This window comes from Mauremys reevesii, linkage group 14 (genome assembly GCF_016161935.1).
Source record: "Mauremys reevesii isolate NIE-2019 linkage group 14, ASM1616193v1, whole genome shotgun sequence".
Taxonomy (NCBI): Eukaryota; Metazoa; Chordata; order Testudines; family Geoemydidae; genus Mauremys; species Mauremys reevesii.
Genome location: NC_052636.1, coordinates 6,499,838 through 6,521,171, shown reverse-complemented (window position 1 = coordinate 6,521,171; position 21,334 = coordinate 6,499,838). Strand labels below are relative to the sequence as shown.

At 49.6% G+C, this 21,334-nt stretch overlaps 1 protein-coding gene across 1 annotated transcript in view; it reads left to right on the top strand.

Moving 5' to 3' along the window:
* Nucleotides 1–13,244: 13,244 nt before the first annotated feature.
* LOC120381404 (zinc finger protein 850-like) overlaps nucleotides 13,245–21,334 on the top strand; it is a gene marked incomplete at both ends in the record, with an annotated part of 157,976 nt that continues 149,886 nt past the window's right edge. Inside the window, one exon of the mRNA XM_039499594.1 lies at nucleotides 13,245–13,728. Coding sequence (XP_039355528.1) covers nucleotides 13,245–13,728 — 484 coding nt within the window. The remainder of the gene's footprint in view (nucleotides 13,729–21,334) is intronic.

Below are 21,334 nucleotides of genomic sequence, written 5' to 3'. Positions count from 1 at the left end.
GGAGAGGTAACCTCAGTGCAAGAGGTTACCCCAACACCATCTGGGAGGAGGGTCCCAACTATGGGAAGGTTTCCCTCTGCTCCCATTGACAGCTCTCCTTCCCTGGGCCTTTCATCCTCCTCAACAGCACAGTGGCTGTCTGACCGGAGGTGGGAGAAATCTACAGTGTCCCGGAAAAGCCTCATCAACATACTTCTCTGCCTCCCTTAGCGTCTCCAGTTCCACCACCCTGGCTTCCAAAGCCTCCACGCAGTCTCTGCGGGCCAGGAGCTCCTTGCACCGAATGCACACGTAAGCCACCCGCCCACAGGGCAGGTAATCATACATGCTACATTGAGAGCAATAAACAGGATAGCCCCCACTCTGCTGCTGGGCTCCTGCCTGCATTCTCTCTTACAGCCACCTAGGCTAACAACAGGGGTTTTGTTTCAATCAAGAAGTTTGTATTATAGCTTAAGTGTTTTAAAGAATGGCAAGAGCACCTCCCCCCTTCCCACTCCCCTTCCAAACTCCCTCACGAAACTCCCCGTTAGCAGCCCTGTTTGAAAAGCTCCCTGGTCACTTGCTCCCTGCTTTACAAAGCACTCCCCTATCACATACCCCCCCAGCCCCTGCTTGAGCCACTCAGGGTAGGGGGCTGGGAGCACCCCCAGTACGCCAGCCCACCCTCCCATCCCCGAGACTTGACTCCTGCATCCCCTCCCACATAACGAGCCCTCACACCCCATGCTCTGACTCCTGCACCCCCCCCACATCCTCAACCGCACCCTGAGCACCAAATGGGAGCTCCTGCACACACCCCCCTACATTGCTATCTGCACCCCTCACACCAAATGTGAGCTGCCCCAGGTAAGCACTTCACACCCCAACCGCCTGCCCCAACCCTGAGCCCCCTCCTGCATCCTAAAATCTGGCCAGAACCTGCACCCCGATCTCCAGCTGCTCCTGCACCCTAACTCCCTCCCAGACCCGGCACCCCCAGCCCTGACTCCTGCACCCCTCCCACACAGCCTCCTGCCCACCCTGACTCCTGCCCCCCCCACATCCCCACCTGCATTGCTCGCATGAAACAGGAGCTGCTCCACACCCCAACCCTCAGCCCCCTCCCACACCCTAACTCCTGGCCAGACCCTGCACTCCAACATTTTTAATTTTTAATAAAGGGCTCTTATCCAAAGCGCTTTAAAATAGTTAGCTAACGGCACAAACAATATATGGAAAGATCATTAAGTGGTGCACCAAGACTCTCAGCGATTTTCAAGTGGTCTGTGGAAAAATCGGTTAGATGACAAAAACAATCAAGGTACCTCACTTTATTTTCATTTATTTCCTATTACTTATAGGAGGAGGAGGAGGAAGGAAAAAAGAATGAAAAATGGGGGTGGGAGGGAAATAAGCAACAAAAGAACATTCTCTCATGTCCCAAGGAGGGACCCTACAATGGAGTTGAGCACAGGGCCCCACTAACGCTAAATCCGCCATTGAGCTTCCTTCTCTGGGTACCCCCAGCCAGCATTCTAGGACGCACGGAGTGTCTGTGTGATAAGTGACCATGGACCAGCAGCTCTGACTCCAGGGGCCTGCTTGTTACACCCTAAGCATTATTGTGGTCTGGGTGGAGAAGGCTCAGGGTTTGAGAGTTCAGGGGTAGGAAGCTTCTGCTGATTCTGCTGCACCGAACCCTCAATTTTACTTGTATTTGACACTGTGCGATACGGCTCCTGTGCTCTGTTCCCAAAGTGTTCTACAGCAGGGGAGGGTCTCTGGTAGCTTGTGTGTCACTGGCATATTGGGGTGATGCTAAAACAGGGCAGAGTAGAGGTGGCATTGTGGGGCTGGCGTGAATCATATCTCTTATTTTCCCCTCCCAAGAACAGAGGGGACAGGAACCCTTACCCAGCGAGGTCACATTCTCATAGTTCTCCTGCATGACATCCCTGTAGAGGGCTCTCTGAGCGGGGTCCAGCAGAGCCCACTGTTCCCTGGTGAAATACACAGCCACCTCCTCGAAGGTCACTGGCCCCTGAAAGAGCGAGAGTCCAACACTCAGTACCTGCTGCCCCACTCACAGCCCCCCTATACATGGAGGACAGGAGCCAAACAGAAACTCTGGGTGGATTGCAGTCAGAGTCCCACCCCCACCCAGCTCAGAGCATCCAGGAAACACCAGGGGGAGGGGATGAAGCGAGAGCCCCTCCTCTCTCCCAGCAGATCCATCACACACCTACTAGCCACAGACTGATTCAGGAGATGGAGCCCCTAGCTGGGTCCAGGGACACCTCCCTGGTAGGAAGCCCAACAACCTCCCCATTCTGAAGAGCTGGATGTGAAGGGAGGGGAAGCTCCCCTAAGCCTCACTGGTGGGTGCCCCCTTCATATCTCACAGCAGCCGCTGGTTAGTCAGGTCGGGCTCCAGCACTAGGAGTCTGGTCAGTTTTCCCAGCCCCATGCAGCTGGGTTATTTTCTGCTCCACAAACTAGAGCATTTCCACCGCCGAACCTCCTGGGTCTGTTCCTAGAATCTAGGCCACTTATTAAATAACTCCCAGCAGGTTTAGCACACCCCTGTCCTCCTCCCTTTCTCCACCCTGTGCATTTCCTGCAAACCAGACTGCAACCTCCAAACCAGCCTGTGCAAACCTTCCCATCTCCCACGTATTTGCTGTCCCTCTCCCCCCCTGGAGGAACCCACCAGCAACCCCCTGATAATACCTACCTGAACTGGCTCCTCTGCAGCCATTTCTCTCCCCTGTCCAATGAGAGGACGGGATGAACTGGAGCGAAACATGGACGTTATTCCGCAGCCTGGCAGGGCGAGAAGGGCAGTTGTGAAGGTTTCAGAACAGGCTTTAACTCATTTCACAGCATGATTCCCCCAGGCCCTTTCCCTGCAGACAGGCACCCTAGAGTCTGCCATGCTGAGAAAGCCTTGATCTCTTTGTACAGTGTAGACCTGGCCTCTCCTGCCAGGCTAAGCCCACAGAGACATTTTTAACCTCCCTTCTCCCTCCCCTCACCCCATAACAAAGTCTCTGAACACAAGGCTAGAAAAAAGCAGAACCAAAGGAGTCACCGTGGGGGATCCCCTCAGACACTGACCGCACGGCAGCCACACCCCAGCAGGAGGGATATGGACTCAGGAACTGGATTTTCCTCTGTCTGATTCTCATCTTTTCCACAGGAAAGTGACTCTACCCAGGGTGCAGCAATACATCTGTCTGGGCAGATTAGAGATCTGGAAATCTCTCTCCAAACTCTTCTCTCACACAGCCCCTTTCAGTCTTTCTTTCTCCTTCTATCTCCTTTTCCCCTCTCCCTGCCCGTCTGGTAGGAAAGTCCCATTCCTGGGTAGTTTGCTCCCCCATGGCTGGATTTGCTCCTGCAATTGTTAATTGGACAAGAAATGAGGGGGGGTCTGTTTGTGTAGAGTCATTTTAAGGCCAGACCCCAGCATTTTCCCTTTGTTTCTTTCAGTTACTTGGAATGTCTGGTTCAGAATTTAGTATTAACAGGGCCCAGGGCTGCCCTAGGGGGCTAGGACCAGCTGGAGAAAGTCATCCCCTGGGCCAGGCAGAGAAGAAGCTTTAATCCAGGTCACTTCCCAGCACAGAACCCCGCTGGGGGAGCAGCAGCTGCTAAGCCTGGTCTCCCCGATCACAATGGAGGCTGCAGCGTCTGACCCAGGAAGCTGAACCCCAGTATCCTGAGCAGAGAGGGACAGAGCGTTTGAGCAGCTTCCCTCCTTTAGGTCTCTGGGGAGAGCAGCTAATGAGAGCCCCTCCTCACAGGGAGAATTGCTAATCTCATTTGCCCCACTGTCGATCCGGAGTCACTCCTTGTCTTTCCATACAGTGACTCTGGATTAACATTGGTCTCAATGAAACCAGAGTTCAGAAAGAATGAGTCCAGAACGCTGTGGAAGAGACCATTGTGCGGCAGTGCTGGCCCCCTTCCCACCTCCCTCATCCCCCAGATCGAGGACAAGGACTGGGGGGCACAAATTTTCCAAACGGAACTAAAAGTTCCTGCAGTTTTCAAAAGAGGAGAAAAGCAAAATCTGTGATTTCACACGAACAGTGACTGATAAGTGGACAGAAAGTTATCACAGTGACAGGGCCTGTGACTGGGGAATGCCCGGCAGTGCTTGGAGCCAGGACTCTGGCCCAAGTTGATCAGAGAGAAGGATCATGGTTAGTAGAAGTTCCCACAGCCAGGGGCCCAGCAGATATTCCCTGGGACGCAGCCCCCAGAGTCACCAGCCAGGGACCTCAGCTACCCCTCAAAGCCCCACCGGCCAGGGAAGCCCCACCAGACCATGACTGTCAGGTTGGGAATCCCAAAGGGTTCCCCCCACCAAGAGCCCCCAGCAGCCAGGGACTGCCTGCCTAGGATCCCCCCACCCCCGCCCTCCAGCAGGATCTGCCCTGCTCTTTGCCTGGCACCCCCTCCGCCCCCCCTGCGGGATCCCCTGATGCTTTACAGGGGCACCCCTTGGCCTAGCGCCGGGGATTGTCCCACACACACTCTGTGCACTGGGCACGGCAGCGATCCCAGGAGTCTGCGGGGGAAGCCCAGACAGAGCCCCTGGCACAGCACCAGGCTCCCTCTAACTTCCTGTCCCACCTCCCCAGAGACACCCCCCTCCCCCTGTTCTGCAGCCAACAGGCCCCCAGCGATACCCACCTTCATGACCCATAGCCTCAGAGCTGGGCACATCACAACAACCCCTCAAAACCCCAAACCTCCAGAACCCACCAACCTGACTAGGGTACCCCCTGCCCAGCCACCCAAACACCTCCCCCACCACAATACGTCTTCATATCCAGCTGCAATCTCCTCATACAGACACCCCTTGCCCCGAGAGCAACAGGGTTACCTCACAGTGTCTGATAAGTGGATAGAAAGTTATCACCGCCCCCTGCTGGCCAGTCACACAGACAGAGGGAGCCCTGGGGGATGCTTCTTTAACAGGCGAATGGAAGGCCTGGAGGGCAAGAAAGGTAAGAAACTTCCATGGCCTGTCACTAGCAAATAATGGCCACCATGGATCCAACCCCAAGGTGGCTGCATCTTAGCACTGCAGGAAGCAACCCCTCCTGAAGAGCATTTGTCATGGGATTTGGGAAACTTCTGGACCCACACTGCACTCAGAGAGACCTCCTCATCCCGTGCCAGCTGGGGAAAAGGATTCAGCCAACTCTCCTGTTATCAGCTGGGAAACACTGATCCCCAAACATGGGGTGGCCTCTGAATTTGATGGGTATTAAACGTGTGTCTGGTCTCTTTCTTCGGCAAACATTTTAACAGAGATAAAGGAGGAAGAAATGATTCTCAAAGGAGACGGGAAAGATGATCTCTGGGCAATTTAACCCCCTGCAACAACCAGGATGGAGAATGACTCAGGGCAACAGGTTCCCTCCAATGAAGAAGTTGCTGGGATTTAGAGACATGGGGAACAGCCCCAAACCGGAGAGGATTTTTAATTGACATTTGATGATGACATAGAAAGAGGGAAAACCTGAGATTTGAGATCAGTGTTCAGAAAATGAAAAAGAAAGGGTGGAAATCAGAGGGATTTTTGGATCCATTTTTGTAAATTAGCGAAAGGAAAGTGGAACATTAGAGGGATTTTATATCAGTTGTTGATATGAGGTAAAATCTGAGTGTATTTCACATCAATATTTGATAAATGAATAAAGAGGAAATGGACAACATAAGGACACATTTTGTATCCATAGTCAAGAATCTGAGAAAAGGTGTAAATCTGAGATTTATTTTTTTTAGTAATTTATAAATAGAGACAAGGAAAAACTCAGGGCATAGTCACTTAGAAATAGACAAGTTGAGAGAAAGTGGGGCAAATTTTTAGGGTATTTTATATGAATCTTTGAGATTTGCAGAGAATACATGTCACAAGGTAAGCAATTGATAACAAGAAAATTAATTCATCTACACGAGTTCCAATCAACACTCCTGAGGTGAATTTTGGGGAGGATATTGTGTGTCGAGCCAATGAAGAGTAATACATTTTTGTAATTCTCCTTTGTGCTGCATAAAGTATTTCTTTCCACACAAATTAAAGCCCAATTGTAAGTAAAATATCTTGCTTATAAAAGGTGCCTGTTCCAGAATTATTTTTCCTACAGGGCTACTGTGCTTTGATTCCTGACCTCTCTTAGTGTTACTGGTGTGTAATGCTCAAAATACTTCAGAAGCAAAGTTCTCTTATTGATGAGTGTCATTCGCATTAATAAAAAGTTACTGATTTCCTCAGGTGCAGTTGGAAAGAAAATATTTTTCTTGGTTTTTGAACATGGGCCAGGTATTAATTAAAGCAGAACTTCAGTGATTTCCATGCTTTTATAATGCATAAAAATGTTTGCCTTACTCCACTGCTCAAAGATGTGATGACAGTATGAGACCTCAAGGACTTCATTATTTTTACAACAAAGTACAAATAAGTATACTAGTATATGAAATAGCATAATAAATAATTAAAATGACACTACATCTGTGTGTTGGGGGGGATGAGCAACTCAAAATTTTGTGACGCAGTATCCTTGGGTTTTGGAACTTTAGGTACTAATGTTTGAAATGTGGGAGCTTTCACACTGGGTCTCTTTCTGTCATTAATGGGAATTAGTGAGGGTTGGCTGTAGCTTATAGCTCATTTGAGCAAGAAAATGTAAATACATAGTGTCTATAATGCATATTTTTTACTCTTTCTTGTCTGTTTGTGAGCCTGAGCCTTGAAATGGGTCATTTTAAAAGGACTGGAACAAATGCTGTACTCGAATAAGCACAATGGGTTTAGTCAGCCATATCTTCTTTGTGGATTGGTACCAGTAAGTGATCATGCTTGCTTCAATAGAAAAAAGAATGTCAGATAATTACAATGTATCTAAAGATGCTCATGTACAAAAAGAGGAAAAATAGTTTATAATAAATATTGTTAGTGCAAATAATAATAAAAAAGAGAGAAAAACACCAAGATCTGAGGGGGGTTATATTGCTGTTAAACAGCTAGAGGGAAAAGGGGGAGTGTTGGACTGGATTATATATGACTATCCAATACATATACAGAAAGTGATGAGTCCCCCCCGTTGCCACCATTCAAGGGAGGGGGGAGCTGGCAGGTCCCTGGATGAGGGAAGGGGGCACTTGTGGGGGATGGGCGGGTGACTGGAAACTGGGGGGGGGGGGGGAGAATAACCCCGGATTTTATAGCCCGTGTGAGACACTGAGCGAGAAAAGGGGCAGAACTGGAGAGAATTTGTATCGGGGGCGAGAGGCAAGTGGCACAAACAGGGACAGGAGCCAATTAACCCCCTCCCCACTTCGCCCGCCCGCCACTCCCGGGAATTTCCTGGCTGCCCAGAGACAGTTCAACCCCACGTCCCACTGACCTTCCCCGCCCGACACCCCCTCACTCCCAGGTCCTCCCGCCGGGCCCCGCCCCATCCCAGCGGGGGATCCTGCTGCGCTCCGCTGAGGCCGAGGCGGCTCGAGGCTTCTCCCGGGTTCCCGGGCAGAGTCACGTGCCCGCCCCAGCGCCCAGGGCCGTCCTTAGGCATAGGCAGAATAGGCAGCCGCCTAGGGCACCACTAGGTCTGGGGGCACCGCTCTGCCGGGAGCCCAGGCCAGACAGATGGGAAGCAGTGGAGCATGTAAAAACAGGCTGCTGGGTCCTAGAGAGAGCCGAATGCAGCACAGTCTGAGGGAGGGGATTGGCTGCTGGGGTCTCTGGGAAGGGGAGGGGGTTGGGGTTGGGGAAGGAGCTCACCTGTGAGTGTGACTCTTTCCTTCTGGCTGAGGTGAGGTGAGGCAGGCTCAGAGGCTCTGGAACCAGGCAGTATCCTTTGTTGTCCCCCATAACATCCATTCTTCTCCCCCACTGCCCCATGGAGCACCCCCTCCTTTCTCCCTCCTCCCCAGGAGCATCCCCTTCTCTCTCCTCCCTCCCCCCCTCCGTCAGGGCTGGGTTGGGTGAGGTGCGGGGGGGGGAGGGGGGGGAGGAGGCTGGCTGCGTGCCTGCTGAGGAATGAAAGTGAAAGTAACTCACTTCCTCGGCAGTGAGCCAGAATTAGAATGTCACACAGGGCTGGGCTGGGGATAGCCATATAGCCAGATGTGTGAAAAATCAGGACAGGGGGTTGGGGTAGGGTGAGCATATATCCCTATTTTATAGGGACAGTCCCAATTTTGGGGTCTTTTTCTTATATAGGGTCCTTTTACTCCCCACCCCCTGTCCTGATTTTTCACACTTGCTGTCTGGTCACTCTAGGTGGGGGCAATTGGTGCCTATATAAGACAAAGCCCCAAATATCAGGACTGGCTGTTTAAAATGAGGACATCTGGATCTGGTCACCCTAGCTGGGGAGCGCGTCTCCCCCGGGCTGGCAGCGATTCATCTCATCCGGGGGGAGCTGCACAGGGCAGGATGAGCTGCTGTGGCTCCATGGGTGCCCCGTCCCTGAGATCAGATGCTGTGCTAACTTCACCATGGTCCGTTGGGCTGGCGGTGGTGCCCATTGGCATGTGATCGGACCTGAGGGTTTGCTGCTGCTGTTGCCACTCTGCACCCCAAGAGGTGGATTTTGGGGTCTACTGAAGCTGTTGGACCAGCAGGCTGGGGGGTGAGCCAAGCATGAAAGCAGTGCTGTGTTGCCATTTAGATTGTCATTTAACAACTTTGTTTGCCAAAAATGCTTGCTAACAATCTTGAATCCAATTTCAATATATTTTTTTAATCAATATCTTAGCCAAAAACAGAAAATTAAGTTGTTGACAATTATTAGTGACAGGTTTGGTTTGAGGCAGGGAGTGGACCAGTTTTCATCAGAGAAACAAAAAATGTTGACTGACTTTCCTATAGCCTGTTACTCCTGATAAGAGCCCTCCAACAACTGTAATATGCTCATCTCCTTACTAGCGTATAAAGCAGGGGTCGGCAACCTATGGCACACGCGCCAAAGGTGGCAGGTGAGCTGATTTTTGATGGTACGCAGCGGCAGTCTGAGCAGCTCAGCCCATCACTGCTCTGGGGTTCCAGCTGCTGCCCTATTGCCAGCTGGGATACTGGCCGCCGGCCCCACTCAGCACCTGCTGCTGGCCTGGGGACCCCCAAGGAACCCCAGGCTGGCAGCGGGCTGAGCAGGCCGGCTGAACCACTCAACCTACTGTCAGCCTGGGGTTCCATTCATTCAGCCGGCAGCGGGCTGAGTGGGCTGGTGGCGGGCTGAGCAGGGCCGGTGGGGGGGTTGAGTGGCTCAGTCTGCTGCCAGTCTGGGGTGCCGGCAGCACTCAGCCTGCTGCTACTCCGGGGTTCCGGCTGCCGGCCCCTTGCCAGTCAGGAGCCCAGCCGCCGGCCCCTGTCTGCCTTCTGCCAGCCTGGGTGAGCAGAATCCCAGGCTGGTAGTGGGCTGAGGGGGGTTGGCAGCCGGGATCCTGGCTGGCAGGAGTTGGTGGTCAGAGCCCCAGACCAGCAGCGGGCTAAGCAGGGCCTGGGATCCTTGTCTAGGGTTCCAGCCACCAGTCCCGCTCAGCCCGCTGCCGGTCTGGGGTTCCATTTACTCAGCTGGCAGTGGCCTGAGCAGGACTGGTGTCCGGGACCCCAGATAATAATAGTTTATTTATATAATATAGACATAGAGAGAGACCGTCTACAAACGTTAAAGTGTATTACTGGCACGAGAAACCTTAAATTACAGTGAACTTGGCACACCACTTCTGAAAGGTTGCTGACCCCTGGTATAGACTGACCATATGTTGTACTAAGATTCTCCTGCTTTTTTTTTTCCTGTGAGTCAGTATAGCTTTTGCCAGCCCAGAAGTTGGGCAGCCAATGTTTTACGTTTTCACAATGTTTTCTCCAACTTTCATAAAGTAAATACATAGTTAATATAAGTTTAAAAGGCCAGGGACACTTCCTTGTGAAGAATCTGTGCATCAGATCATGCTAGAGCTGTGAAAATGTCAGTTTTTGATGGAACTTTAGAGGCAGTGATTTATCATGTATTTTATCATGTGAATGTGCTGCTATTGCTAATGTCTTTCCAAACAAAATAAGGCACAATAGGACTTCTGTAACATTTCTGTGCTACCTTAATCTAGATGAGATGATGCTGTGCTGACTTCATTTTGGTCACTTTGTGCTTTACCTAGCAGTAAAACTAGGGTTATATTGTCCCACTGTTTGGAAACCCAGCTTATTAAACTGATTTTGCAGCCAAAAAAGCCAGAAAGATTGCTTTTAATTAAAAACAAATCTTTGTTTCAATACCTCTTCATAGAAATTTCCAATAAAAATTAGACAAATTAAAAAAATTATATTATTTGCATCATTCTGTCAAATCAGAATTTTTTCTATAGTGCCACTTCTTTAGTGCTAGTGCATCAGCATTACAGCGTGCTTCGTTAAGTTAAACTGGTTTTAATAACGTGAATGTGGCAAGTTTTCCAATACTGTATGCTTATATTTGTGTTGCTAAGAGCAGATCAGGCACAGGGGCACCAGTTTCATAATCTCGCCTAGGGCACCATAAATCCTAAGGACGGCCCTGCCCTCATCTGCCACTGCGGCACTTGCCACCTCGCTGACAGCACATTCCTATGCCACGTGACCAAGCTCACCGCCAAGTTAAGGACTCGGAAGCATTTTAATAGCGGTTTTGGACCGTCAGTATTGCAGCAGCATCCACAAGAATTTTCAAACTGAACAGGAGTGTCGTTCAGCTGGACCTGCTGGCAGAGCTCACAGGTTGAAGTAGGATTGTTGAAGCCAGAGGCTCAGTTTCAGGTGTTGAAGCTACATGGCCTGTCCTTGTGGAAGAGTGGGACCCCTTGGGGGTCTAGTGCACTCAAGGGGCACCTCCCAAGGACGGTTTAAAAGCCAGGGCATTGCAGAGATCCTATGGATCCATGACAGTGCCAGAGGTTCAGCCTTTTGGGGAAAAGATATCAAACAAGAAAAGGATCTAAATGCATATTTACCATTGCTTCCTGTCAGTCCTCAGGGGAATCCCTGATCAGTTCCAGTGTGTATTAAAACCGTCCTCTAAGGCTCACCTCTTGGTTATCAGGTCATGTCAGTTTTGTTACAGGGCTTTCCCTTCACCCTCCCACTTCCCTGGGTCTTGTCACGCAGACAGAAAGCAGCAACAGACCAGAAGTCCGAAGCGCAGACAATGCCATGTTTATTGGGGTTAATTTCCAAGCAATCATATTCCGAAGCCCTTCACAACAGTCGGGCTTATCTCTTAGTCTGTTCCCCAGTGCTCTGTTCCCAGCTTTGATGGTGCAAAGCGTTTACCCCGTGTCCCCCTTACCCGCTCTGACACCACAGAGTGTTTACCCCGTGTCCCCATTACCAGTTCTGACACCGCAGAGCGTTTACCCCGTGTCCCCCTTACCCGCTCTGACACCGTAGAGCATTTTCCCCGTGTCCCCATTACCAGTTCTGACACCGCAGAGCCTTGCCTGTGTCCCTGTTCCCTGTTCCTGTTCACCCTCCTGTTTGACTCAGTTTATATAGTAATACGCTCAGCTACACCTTTGCTTAACCAATCATTGTACTGAAATGTAACTAACCAATCCTAACACACTGAAACATAATTCTCTAACCAATTGTATCCCACTACCCTAATTAACTTACATCTAGCAAAATTAATTATACAGCAGATAGAAACAATTAGAGAATCAGACTGATTAACAATGTAAAAGTGGTGGCCATAAAGATAGAATAATACGGAAATGAGGGTTTCACAACCACAAGCATAAGTAAGTGATTTCTTGCCAGACAGGCTGCTGTCAAACTAAGTTTTCTTTAACCATCTTAAGATCTGTTTCTTTATCTGGTGGTGATGGGTGCTGTCCAAACAGGATCATCTTCCTAACAGCCCAATAGCACCTTATTTCAGTGTGACTGGTTTGGGATGTGAGGATGTGACCCTGCGCTTCCCAGCTTATGGCTGCCCCTGCTGCTTAGCCAAAGGCCTTAGCCTAAGAACAAGGCCTCAGACGGTCACAGTAAGAGAAGGCCCTTACAAATACAGACAGTGATTTTGATTCTTTGTTTTCATACTCCTGTAAGTAGCTAAGAGATAAAAATACACCTAAGTTCTTAAACTATAGGCTTTACAGGCAGGCCTGAATATCTCTATTCTAACAGTGGGTCTACCCCTTCCCCCATTCTGTGTCTGTCTTGTCTATTCAGATTGTAAATTCTTCAGGGCATGGGCCATCTACTGTTCTCTGTTTATACTTTGCCTAGCACAATGGGGACCCACTGTTAGTTGGTCCTTAGGCACTAAGGTAATGAATATGATTTATTATAATAACTCTCCTGCCACTTTGAGCCAAGGAAGCTGGCCTTGGGATGTTACTTCTTTAAAATGAGCGGGGGGTTAAAACCATGGACTATTCTTTGTGACAAGTATCCCACAAATTCCACTGACCTCCCTCGTTTTCTTTGCCTGCAGTAGGGTTTCCAAATTCCAAACCTGATGTGATCTCCCAGCTGGAACGAGGGGAAGAGCCGTGGGTCCCAGACCTCCAGGGCTCTGAGAAAGAAGTGCTTCCAAGAGCTGCCTTCACAGGTGAGGAATTGGTTAAACCAACTCAACAACTGTGTGGGAATGCAGGAAACATTTGGGATGCCCTACAAAGACCCTGTGAGCTCTCCAAGTTCAGGATTGTTCCCTGCAGATGTGGAATCATTATGGCAGATGTCACTCATGGCTTCCCTCCTGACTGACAACTAGCAGCAGATCCCTCCCCGATCTCGCTTTCCCCCAAGTGTTCTCGTGAGATGCAGACCAAAACTGATCCCTTCCTCTCTCCTCTGTGGAAGGGTTTGGGGAAAATCAGCACCTGATAGGTTTGATCTCTCCCACACTTATTTTGGATTGTTCATCCCTTTTACCATTCCTCTCTCTGAGATTTTCTTTCTTTCTGGCACAGGGAGTGACCAGTGTCTGGATTCTCTCTGTCTCCCATCAGGTGTTGGGATGGTGAGTGAGAATGAGGAGGAGAAACCCCATCAGGAAGATGCTGAGCAAGGAGAACCACATGGAACTTTATCAGGAAGATCCAAAGGGAATGTTTCTGGGAGTTGTGCAGTCCCAGAAAAAACAAAAGCCTGTGAGACCCAGCAGAGGCCAGAGGAAAACTTTAGTAGCCACTCAGACCTTATAACAAGCGACAGAATCAACTTTGAAGAGAGACGCTACATGTGCCATGAGTGCGGGAAAAGCTTCAAGTGGAACTCTGCCCTTATCAGACATCAGAGAATCCACACAGGGGAGACGCCCTACACGTGCTCTGAGTGCGGGAAAAGCTTCAATCAGAGCTCACACCTTATCACACATCAGAGAATCCACACAGGGGAGACGCCCTACACGTGCTCTGAGTGCGGGAGAAGCTTCAATCAGAGCTCAAACCTTATCACACATCAGAGAATCCACACAGGGGAGACGCCCTACACGTGCTCTGAGTGCGGGAAAAGCTTCAAGCGGAGCTCACACCTTATCACACATCAGAGAATCCACACAGGGGAGACGCCCTACACGTGCTCTGAGTGCGGGAGAAGCTTCAATCGGAGCTCAAACCTTATCACACATCAGAGAATCCACACAGGGGAGACGCCCTACACGTGCTCTGAGTGTGGGAAAAGCTTCAATCAGAGCTCAACCCTTATTAGACATCAGAAAATTCACACGAGAGAGAACTATAATAAATCCCTTGACTAGGGCTGGGCAACATTTAAAAAAAATCACATTTCCTAATTCCCACATAGTGATTTTTGCACCATCTTCACCGTGGTCTCTCAGCTCCCCCAGATCAGTTACCTGCTTCTGCCTTTTGCAGCTCACCCTTTTTTGGGGTCAGTCCTGTGATCTTTTCTATCAACTCCTTTCCTTTTGGGCCAGGAATGTTCATCAGCTCCTGGAGGTTTGATCTCAACAAGGTTCACTGAGGCAAAAAGTATCTGTGCCTTCCATCCACTAGGGCTGTACATGGCGTCGGCTGCTCAAGTTAATGATCTTGATGTAAAAAGACAATTATAGTTGTAGAACAGATGCCCAGGTGCAGGGGTTGGCATTAGCTTTCTCCTTGACCTGACCTAAACTCCATCACTTTTCCTAGTCTAAACAAACCCTGAGCATCACGGTTATACTGTTCCCCCATTTCAAAGCCATTGTTAGTCATCGAGTTCCCCTTTTGGAAATAAATTGTTTCATTCCCAGTTGCTCTGATGTTGTTTCAAGTTGTGCTGGAGAGCAGATATTTTTGCTACCATTTTTCTCACTTAAAATATATTGAACTATAACAAAGAGCAGGAACAGGGCAGGGATAGGAAAAATTGTCATTTCACCCTCTGTAAAAACGGTAAATCAGAGGGATTCCCAACGAGAGGCATACAGCTTTCTGCCCCGGGGCTACAGTGCCATGGTACCATTGTAGGCACCCTAGTCGATTACAGTGCTGTGATTGGCCTCCGGGAGGTGTCCCACAATCCCTGTTCTCGCCTCTCTGGTCTTTGGTTTGAACTCTACTGCACTCCCTCAGGTGACCAACTATGAACCCCACCCCTTAAATTCCTTGGGAATTTTGAAAGTCCCAGTTCAACAGAGACTAATTATGGTTATAGACCCATCCTGAAATTAGAGCAGGATATTGTAAAGCTTTATCTCATAGTACAGTAACACAATTCAAACCTGTCGGCACAGAGGAGAAAGCACTCCTTCAGTTCACATTTATTGCTACTGATCTCCCTGACAAACTTCCTTTTCTCAGGGCTTCTCCAGGTGTTTTCCCTCTGTTCCCTCCCAGCTGTGGTTACAGGTGTTGCCTGATTTGGGGAGGGTTAGTAGGGACAGTGGAATTTATCCACTTAATTTAGTTTTATTTATTAATTAATTTTCTAATTAATTAAGAATGTTAGTAATAATTAATAGATATTAATAATATGGGTATGGCTCGCCAATATGTGTGATCAGAAGATAAAAGTTCGTCTTGAATCAGGCTTCACAGAATTTAATACAAGGAGATTGGGGTCTAACAGGAATTTACACTGAGACAAAGTTTAGTCAAACAAGACCTTTTATTTAAAATCAATGAAACAAGAAGTAAATGTAAAATGTTAAAAGCAGTATGAGATTACAAAGTTATAAAATATCACAGTTCTTTAAGAGATATGATATGATATTATACAGTTCTAAATGCACTCTGCAGCAAAGAGTACTAAAGTGAATTTCACACCTCTGCTAGAGGAAGTATAGTTATAAAGAAACTGGTTGTAAATTAAACCCTTCTTAGCATAGATGCTTAGAGGTGAAGTAGAAATTAAGAATTATTTCATACTCACAAAGAATTAATACTACGACTAGCATTGACAGCTTTCGTAGGAGAAGGAGGCTTCGAAGCAGGTTGAGACGACCAGGAAACAGAGAGATGTATCGCCTGCCCTAGTGGTGGATTATCACACCTTTTATAGGTAAAAATCCTTCCCTTTATGCCCAAATTTGTCTTTCCCCCATGGAAAGGTGAGGGTACCTGTTTTCATAGGCTGACCTTTGTGTACGTACTAATGACAACTATCTACGTATTTTGTGGTAGACTTGTTATATTTTGTGGGCAGAAATACCCTACTTTTGCACCTAACTAGGTGAAAGGTTAGCAGATATTCAGAAAGTCCCTAGACAATTTATGAGGTTTGTTTCCTAGTATCACTTTTCTGAGTAAGGGTCTTAAAGGTTGCTTTCAGCATCACAGAGGAAATAGGCCAGGATGTCTGGCCCAGAAGCTTCTAGGTATCATTACAGCTTATTGCAAATTCTATTAATCTATACAGCCTACACACTTTTATCAAAAAGACATTTTATACAGACCAACAGATTAATCCTCAGGGCTACACAGGACTGCAGCAGCTCCCCAGGGCCAGCTTTGCTCTTTCACTTACATCCTTCACTTGTTTGGACAGAGCTGTGTCTGCCCCCAGTTTAATTCACATCTGAGAGCTCAGGTACCAACAGATCGTTACAAAGGCTAAATTCCCATCACCATCAGTGGGAGGTTATCCTGGGCTGCCAGGGCTGCAGGATTTAGCCCATGGTCAGTCAAGGTGCTACAGCAGCTGCACTCTTACATTGTGAGTCCTGCAGCTTCATACCAAACTGCTCTGCCATAGTCTGCAGGGGGCCTGACTTGCTGAGAATCTGGCAGAAGAGAGACTCTGGAGTAGAGAAGGAAAATGTCCTCAGCAGTCACAGCCGGCAGGAGCAGGGAAGGTTCGGTTTGTTTTTAAACTTCTCTCCCTGCTCAAGCCTTTAATCATTCCTGTGGCTCTTCTCTGAACCCTTTGCAATTTATCAGGGAAAACAACCAACCAACCAAACCAGGCTGTTCTGCCCGATGTAACAGTCTATTGCCTTTCAAGGTTGACTATAAATCAGCTCATTCTATTCACCCAAGAGTTCCACTTTAAGGGCTTTTTGTTTTCTAATTTCAATCAAACCCTGTGCAACAGCATCACTGTTAACTCATCATCTGCTCACTTCACATTCACAGGGTCACAAAGTGGGCAGGTCTAAGTCTTTCCTCCCACACCAACATGAAGAAAATCAGTGACAGAAAATGTGTAAAGGGCCTCTGCTGCCTTGCACAACAGCCTGGGGAAATACACGAGGGGAAGTGCTTTCCTCTCTCCTCCTGACACCGGGTAACATTTCTGTCTGTCCTTGAGATCCTGCCACAGAGACAAGGCTTGAGGATCAAATGACATGTTAAGGCTTCATTGGATTGCACGTTCCTTTACTCCTTCAATAGTGATAAGGGTGCGTGAGCTCGAAACAATCCAGCTCTGACTTTCACACCGGAGGCAATTTTCAGGGTCGCAATAAAAAAACAACATTTTTTATGAGCAAGTTGAATCGAGTCGTTGCGAGATGATAAATCCGGAGCCCCAGGCTGACTTTCTGTCATCACATGTTTTTAGAGTAGATCACATTCACTGGGTGGGGCTCCTGCTGGGAAGTGTCTGTCCAGTGGCAGCACCCAGTGCACATTCCCCACTTACCAACTCATCTTCAGTATATCGGCCACTCAACCTAGCGAGTGGGGAGGGTCCCAGTGGTCGGGCTCCAGCCCCTGGATCCCGAGCCTGGCAAGCCCGAGTCAGCCGGCCTGGGCCAGCTGTGGGGTTTAATTGCACTGCAGACATACACGGGTGTCACAATCCCAGCTTCCTCCTCAGGGAATCAAGCCCTCATCCCCCCCGAGACAGGCAGGGAGAGTCACCACTGTACACGTGAGGTCGGAACTGACACTGCCCCTGCACAGGGACCCAGGGAACGGCTCGGGCAGCTCCTTGGCCAGCTGTGGCTGGCAGGAGACCCAGCAAGGCAGGAGCTGCTCTGGGTTCTGTGCAGGGGAGAGTAACTGGGAGAAGGGGGGAGTTTGTCTCTGATTTACAGGGAGCTTTGCCAGAGTGGAGCCTGTAGGTCACATGCTGGGGGGCTGTGACGGGCACACAGGCTCCGTGCTCTGGAACAGCTCTGAGTCAAACCCAGGCAGGAGCCTCCTCAGTGTGACCCCCGCAGGGGATGCCCTCACTGGGGGAACCCTCCCTGGCTTCAGCACCTCCTGGGACTGACCTTGGACCTTTCAGCCCCCCTGGTCCACACCAGGAGCTTCCTGCAGTGAGTCCACCTGAATCGGACACCTCGGAAAGCCTCATCCGCCCCCGAAGGGGAGTCCTGCACCCCCAACTTCCACAGTCGCCAGTGACTCTCAGCCAGCGCTGTACAACAGAAGGTTCGTTAGGGGTCTGGGATCCAGCCTGGGAAAGTTCTGTGTTCGCACAGGAAGCAGGAAGATTCAGCAACGTCCATCTTGGGGAGACCCCTAACTCAGAGCCTGGGCTCTCCCCTCGAGTCCCCAACCAGCAGACTCCTTGCTTCCAACAGCCCGACTCAGCCAGGCCCTTTGCCCCTCGTCTGCCCTCTGTCCTGTTTCCCTGGCAACCTGCTCACCTGGCCTCCAGCTCGTTCTTTGTTCTCCGACTCCTCCCAGCCAGCTGGCCTCTTGCAGCAGGTGCGCCCCGGCCATCGGTTGCTAGGAGACAGAATTTGTGGCCTTTGTCTGGGCCCAGGCAGCTCGACAGCAGCCACACCTGCCCTTTGGGGGTCTCTGCCAAGATTTAACCCCCTTGTCCCACCACCGAGATCAGTGGTCCCAAAGCACTTCAGGGTCATGCCCCCCACCCCTGTCCATGCACCCCCCGCGTCGTGGCTGGGAGTGGGGCCGCAGCTAAGGGGGAAGGGACACAGACAGGGGTAAGGGGGCTGAGGCAGGGGCCAGAGCTGGGGCTGGAGCCAAGAGTGGAGCTGGGTGGCTCCTCCTCCCCACCCCCATGGGGGCTGGCCTGGGCCCAGTTGCATCCCCCTGAATGTTACTCCATCCCCCTGGCAGGGTGAACCCCACATTTTGGACCTTTAACCTAGATAATCGTGCAACAAATAGGGGAAACTGAGGCACACACAAGATGCAAACAAAACATCCAGAAAATTCCCACTTCGTCACAGGGGTGTCAGTGGGGTCTGAGCTGGGCAGCAGCACAGGAAAGTGGGGAGGTTAAACTGCAAAACATCCCCCTGTGTTCCCACAAAAGCCTCTCGTTTACCCCCTAACCCCCTCCCCATGAAAATCTCCACCCCTGCCCTGGCACACAGAGACCCCCTCACTCCAACGCAGATTTTTAACTTTTCTTACTTGTCCTTGGCCTTCCACAAACATTGTTCCCATCAAAATGACCCAGGGCTTTTACAACGAGAATGAGAAAACAAACTAAATCAAACCCAAAGAAACCGCTATCGACCTCCCCACCACACACACTTTGGGTCTGAATTTTTCCACTGAAATGTTGAGGCAATAAAACTCTCACTGCTCTTGTCCAGAAACAAACCTAAGCCCCCCATGCAGTACCTGGGGCAGCTATGTCTGACCCACCAAGGCTTCAGCTCCTTTGGGGAGATTTCCAGCTGCCCAATTCTGCTGCTATTCCAGGGGAACAATTCCTGGCTCCTGTCAGCATTTATCTCAGCCCCGTTCTGGGCATCACAGGTTTCTCTGGGAAAGGGCAGCGAGTGGTTCTAGGGTCCAGTGATCCTCCTCCAAATCGAGCTAGAACCTGGGGCTCCTTCCCCTTCCCCAGGCTGTGGGCGGGGAGGCATTTCACAGAGCTCTTGGAGCTATAGCCCGTGGCTAAGGAGAGAGAAAAAGCCTCCCATCCCCCTCTGCTCTGGGGGCTGGGTTTCCTCCTGAAGCCTCTGCCCCCCACTTTGTGCCCATGGCTCATCCCTGACCCTTGCTGCTGCTCCTTGCTATAGACTGTGAAAGGAGCGGAGGCAGCGCAGGAGCCTTCTGGGGATGCAGATCTGAGGCTTTGGGAGAGACACATTGTCTGAGACATCAGAGCGCTGCAAACCAGGCAGCCACCCCCTCAATCCGGGGCCTGTTCCAGCCCTGAGTCTGGGCTGCCGCGATCCCTCCCCCAGAGCAGGGCGCCCACAGATTACAGCCTGGAAATAGGCGTGTGAGACTAACTCCTGCTTTCCCTGACAGGGCCTCCCCTAGACCAAGTAGCGTCCCAGGCAAGACATGTCTTCGGAACCTCCCCCAGCCCCGCTCCATATGTTAAACCATTGAATACCTTATTTTTATTGCATTTGTAGCTCATTTCATTATTTCGATGCACAATCTGGATGCATGATTTTCTCTATCATATAAGACAATAAATGTTCATGCTAGGATGTGTAAATCTGTATTTATTCATGCCGTATATAAGCAAATGAAAAAATCATTTCTTCTAAGCATATAGAAACTTTTAATTTTGACAGTAACTGCAATGTACTAACAACTAGAAATGGAGCACTCACCAGCACAGGGTGGGCCAGTATTAAATAGTGTTACAGTCAGAGACAGACAGCGTTAGGATGTTAACCCCAGGCCCTTTGTTCAAAGGTCGCTTCTCTCGCCTTTCCCCCATGAACTGAAGCGCAGCATTCAAGAGATCCAGAGACTAGTTGATGACGTTTCCAAGTGCTAAAATAGCAAGCGATGTCCGTCTTGCATTGGCCATTATTGACTGGAGAGATGGTTTATGGAGAATAAACTTCAAGGTGAGAAGCAGCAGCCCAAAAAGGCCTCCTGCAGGTGCTGAAGTAGCTCAGTTGGGAGAGCATTAGACTGAATCTCTAAAGGTCCCTGATTCAATCCCAGGCTTCAGCAGGCTGTTTCATCCCTCTTCCTGCAGCAGTGGGCTCTTTCCTGGAAGCACGGCACTGCCTTTACTCAATGCAAGTCCCTCATTTTGGGCTTCACTGCAGGAAAAGGCAGCATTGGCTTCTGCACCCAGTTGGCCCACCGGACCTTTCTTTCTTCTCTTGCTGCTTCTCAGCAAGGGGAAGAAAAAGAAGCTCCCCTTCAAGCTAGAGTCACAAAGGTGATGTAAGGACAACTCCTGATCCCTGGCTCCAGTCCTCTGCTCTTCCAGCTGACCCATCAGAGAGCTGCTGCCAGTTTCTCCAGGTTCGCCCACCAGTGTGTGCCAGGGTGAGCACCACCAAAGTGCAGGGAATTTGAGGGCAGGGCAGGGCAGTGCACTGTAATGGAGTTTCTGTAGTGTAGTGGTTCTCACATTTCCCTAACCTGCATCGAGCCAGCTAGGCAGAACTGACACCAACTTATCTGGGGTGTTTCCCACAAGCAGAGCACAAGTTTGAAATACGGGCAGCATAGAACCAATATTCATAACGTCAATTACAAAAATGATACACATTTAGAGAGAGCATCATTATAATCAGCCAATCAGAACCTCTCCATAGACCCCTTACACAACAACCTTTCTACAATATTGGCTGCAAATATAGAACAGCAGTCACAACGGTGATCTATACAGTTACAGATTATGTCAATAACGTCACAGGAGGTGACACGGCATCAGTGAGACTGATAGTGGAATACTGCCTCCAATTTCGGTGTCCTCATTTGAAAAAGATGTTGTGAAATTAGAGTTTGCGGCAGCAAAGAGCCACCAAATGTTCTGAGGGCTGGAGAAAAATGCCTTCTAGTGAGCTATTGAAAGAGCTCAACCTGTTTAGCTGATCAAAAGAAGATTGAAAGGTGACTTCATTGAAGTGTTGAAGTGTCTTAATGGAGAGAAAAGATTGGGTATTAAAGGGCTCTTGAATTGAGCAGAGAAAGGCCTAACAAGACCCAGTGGCTGGAAGGTGAAAAGAGACAAATTCATATTACAATTAAGGCACAAATATTC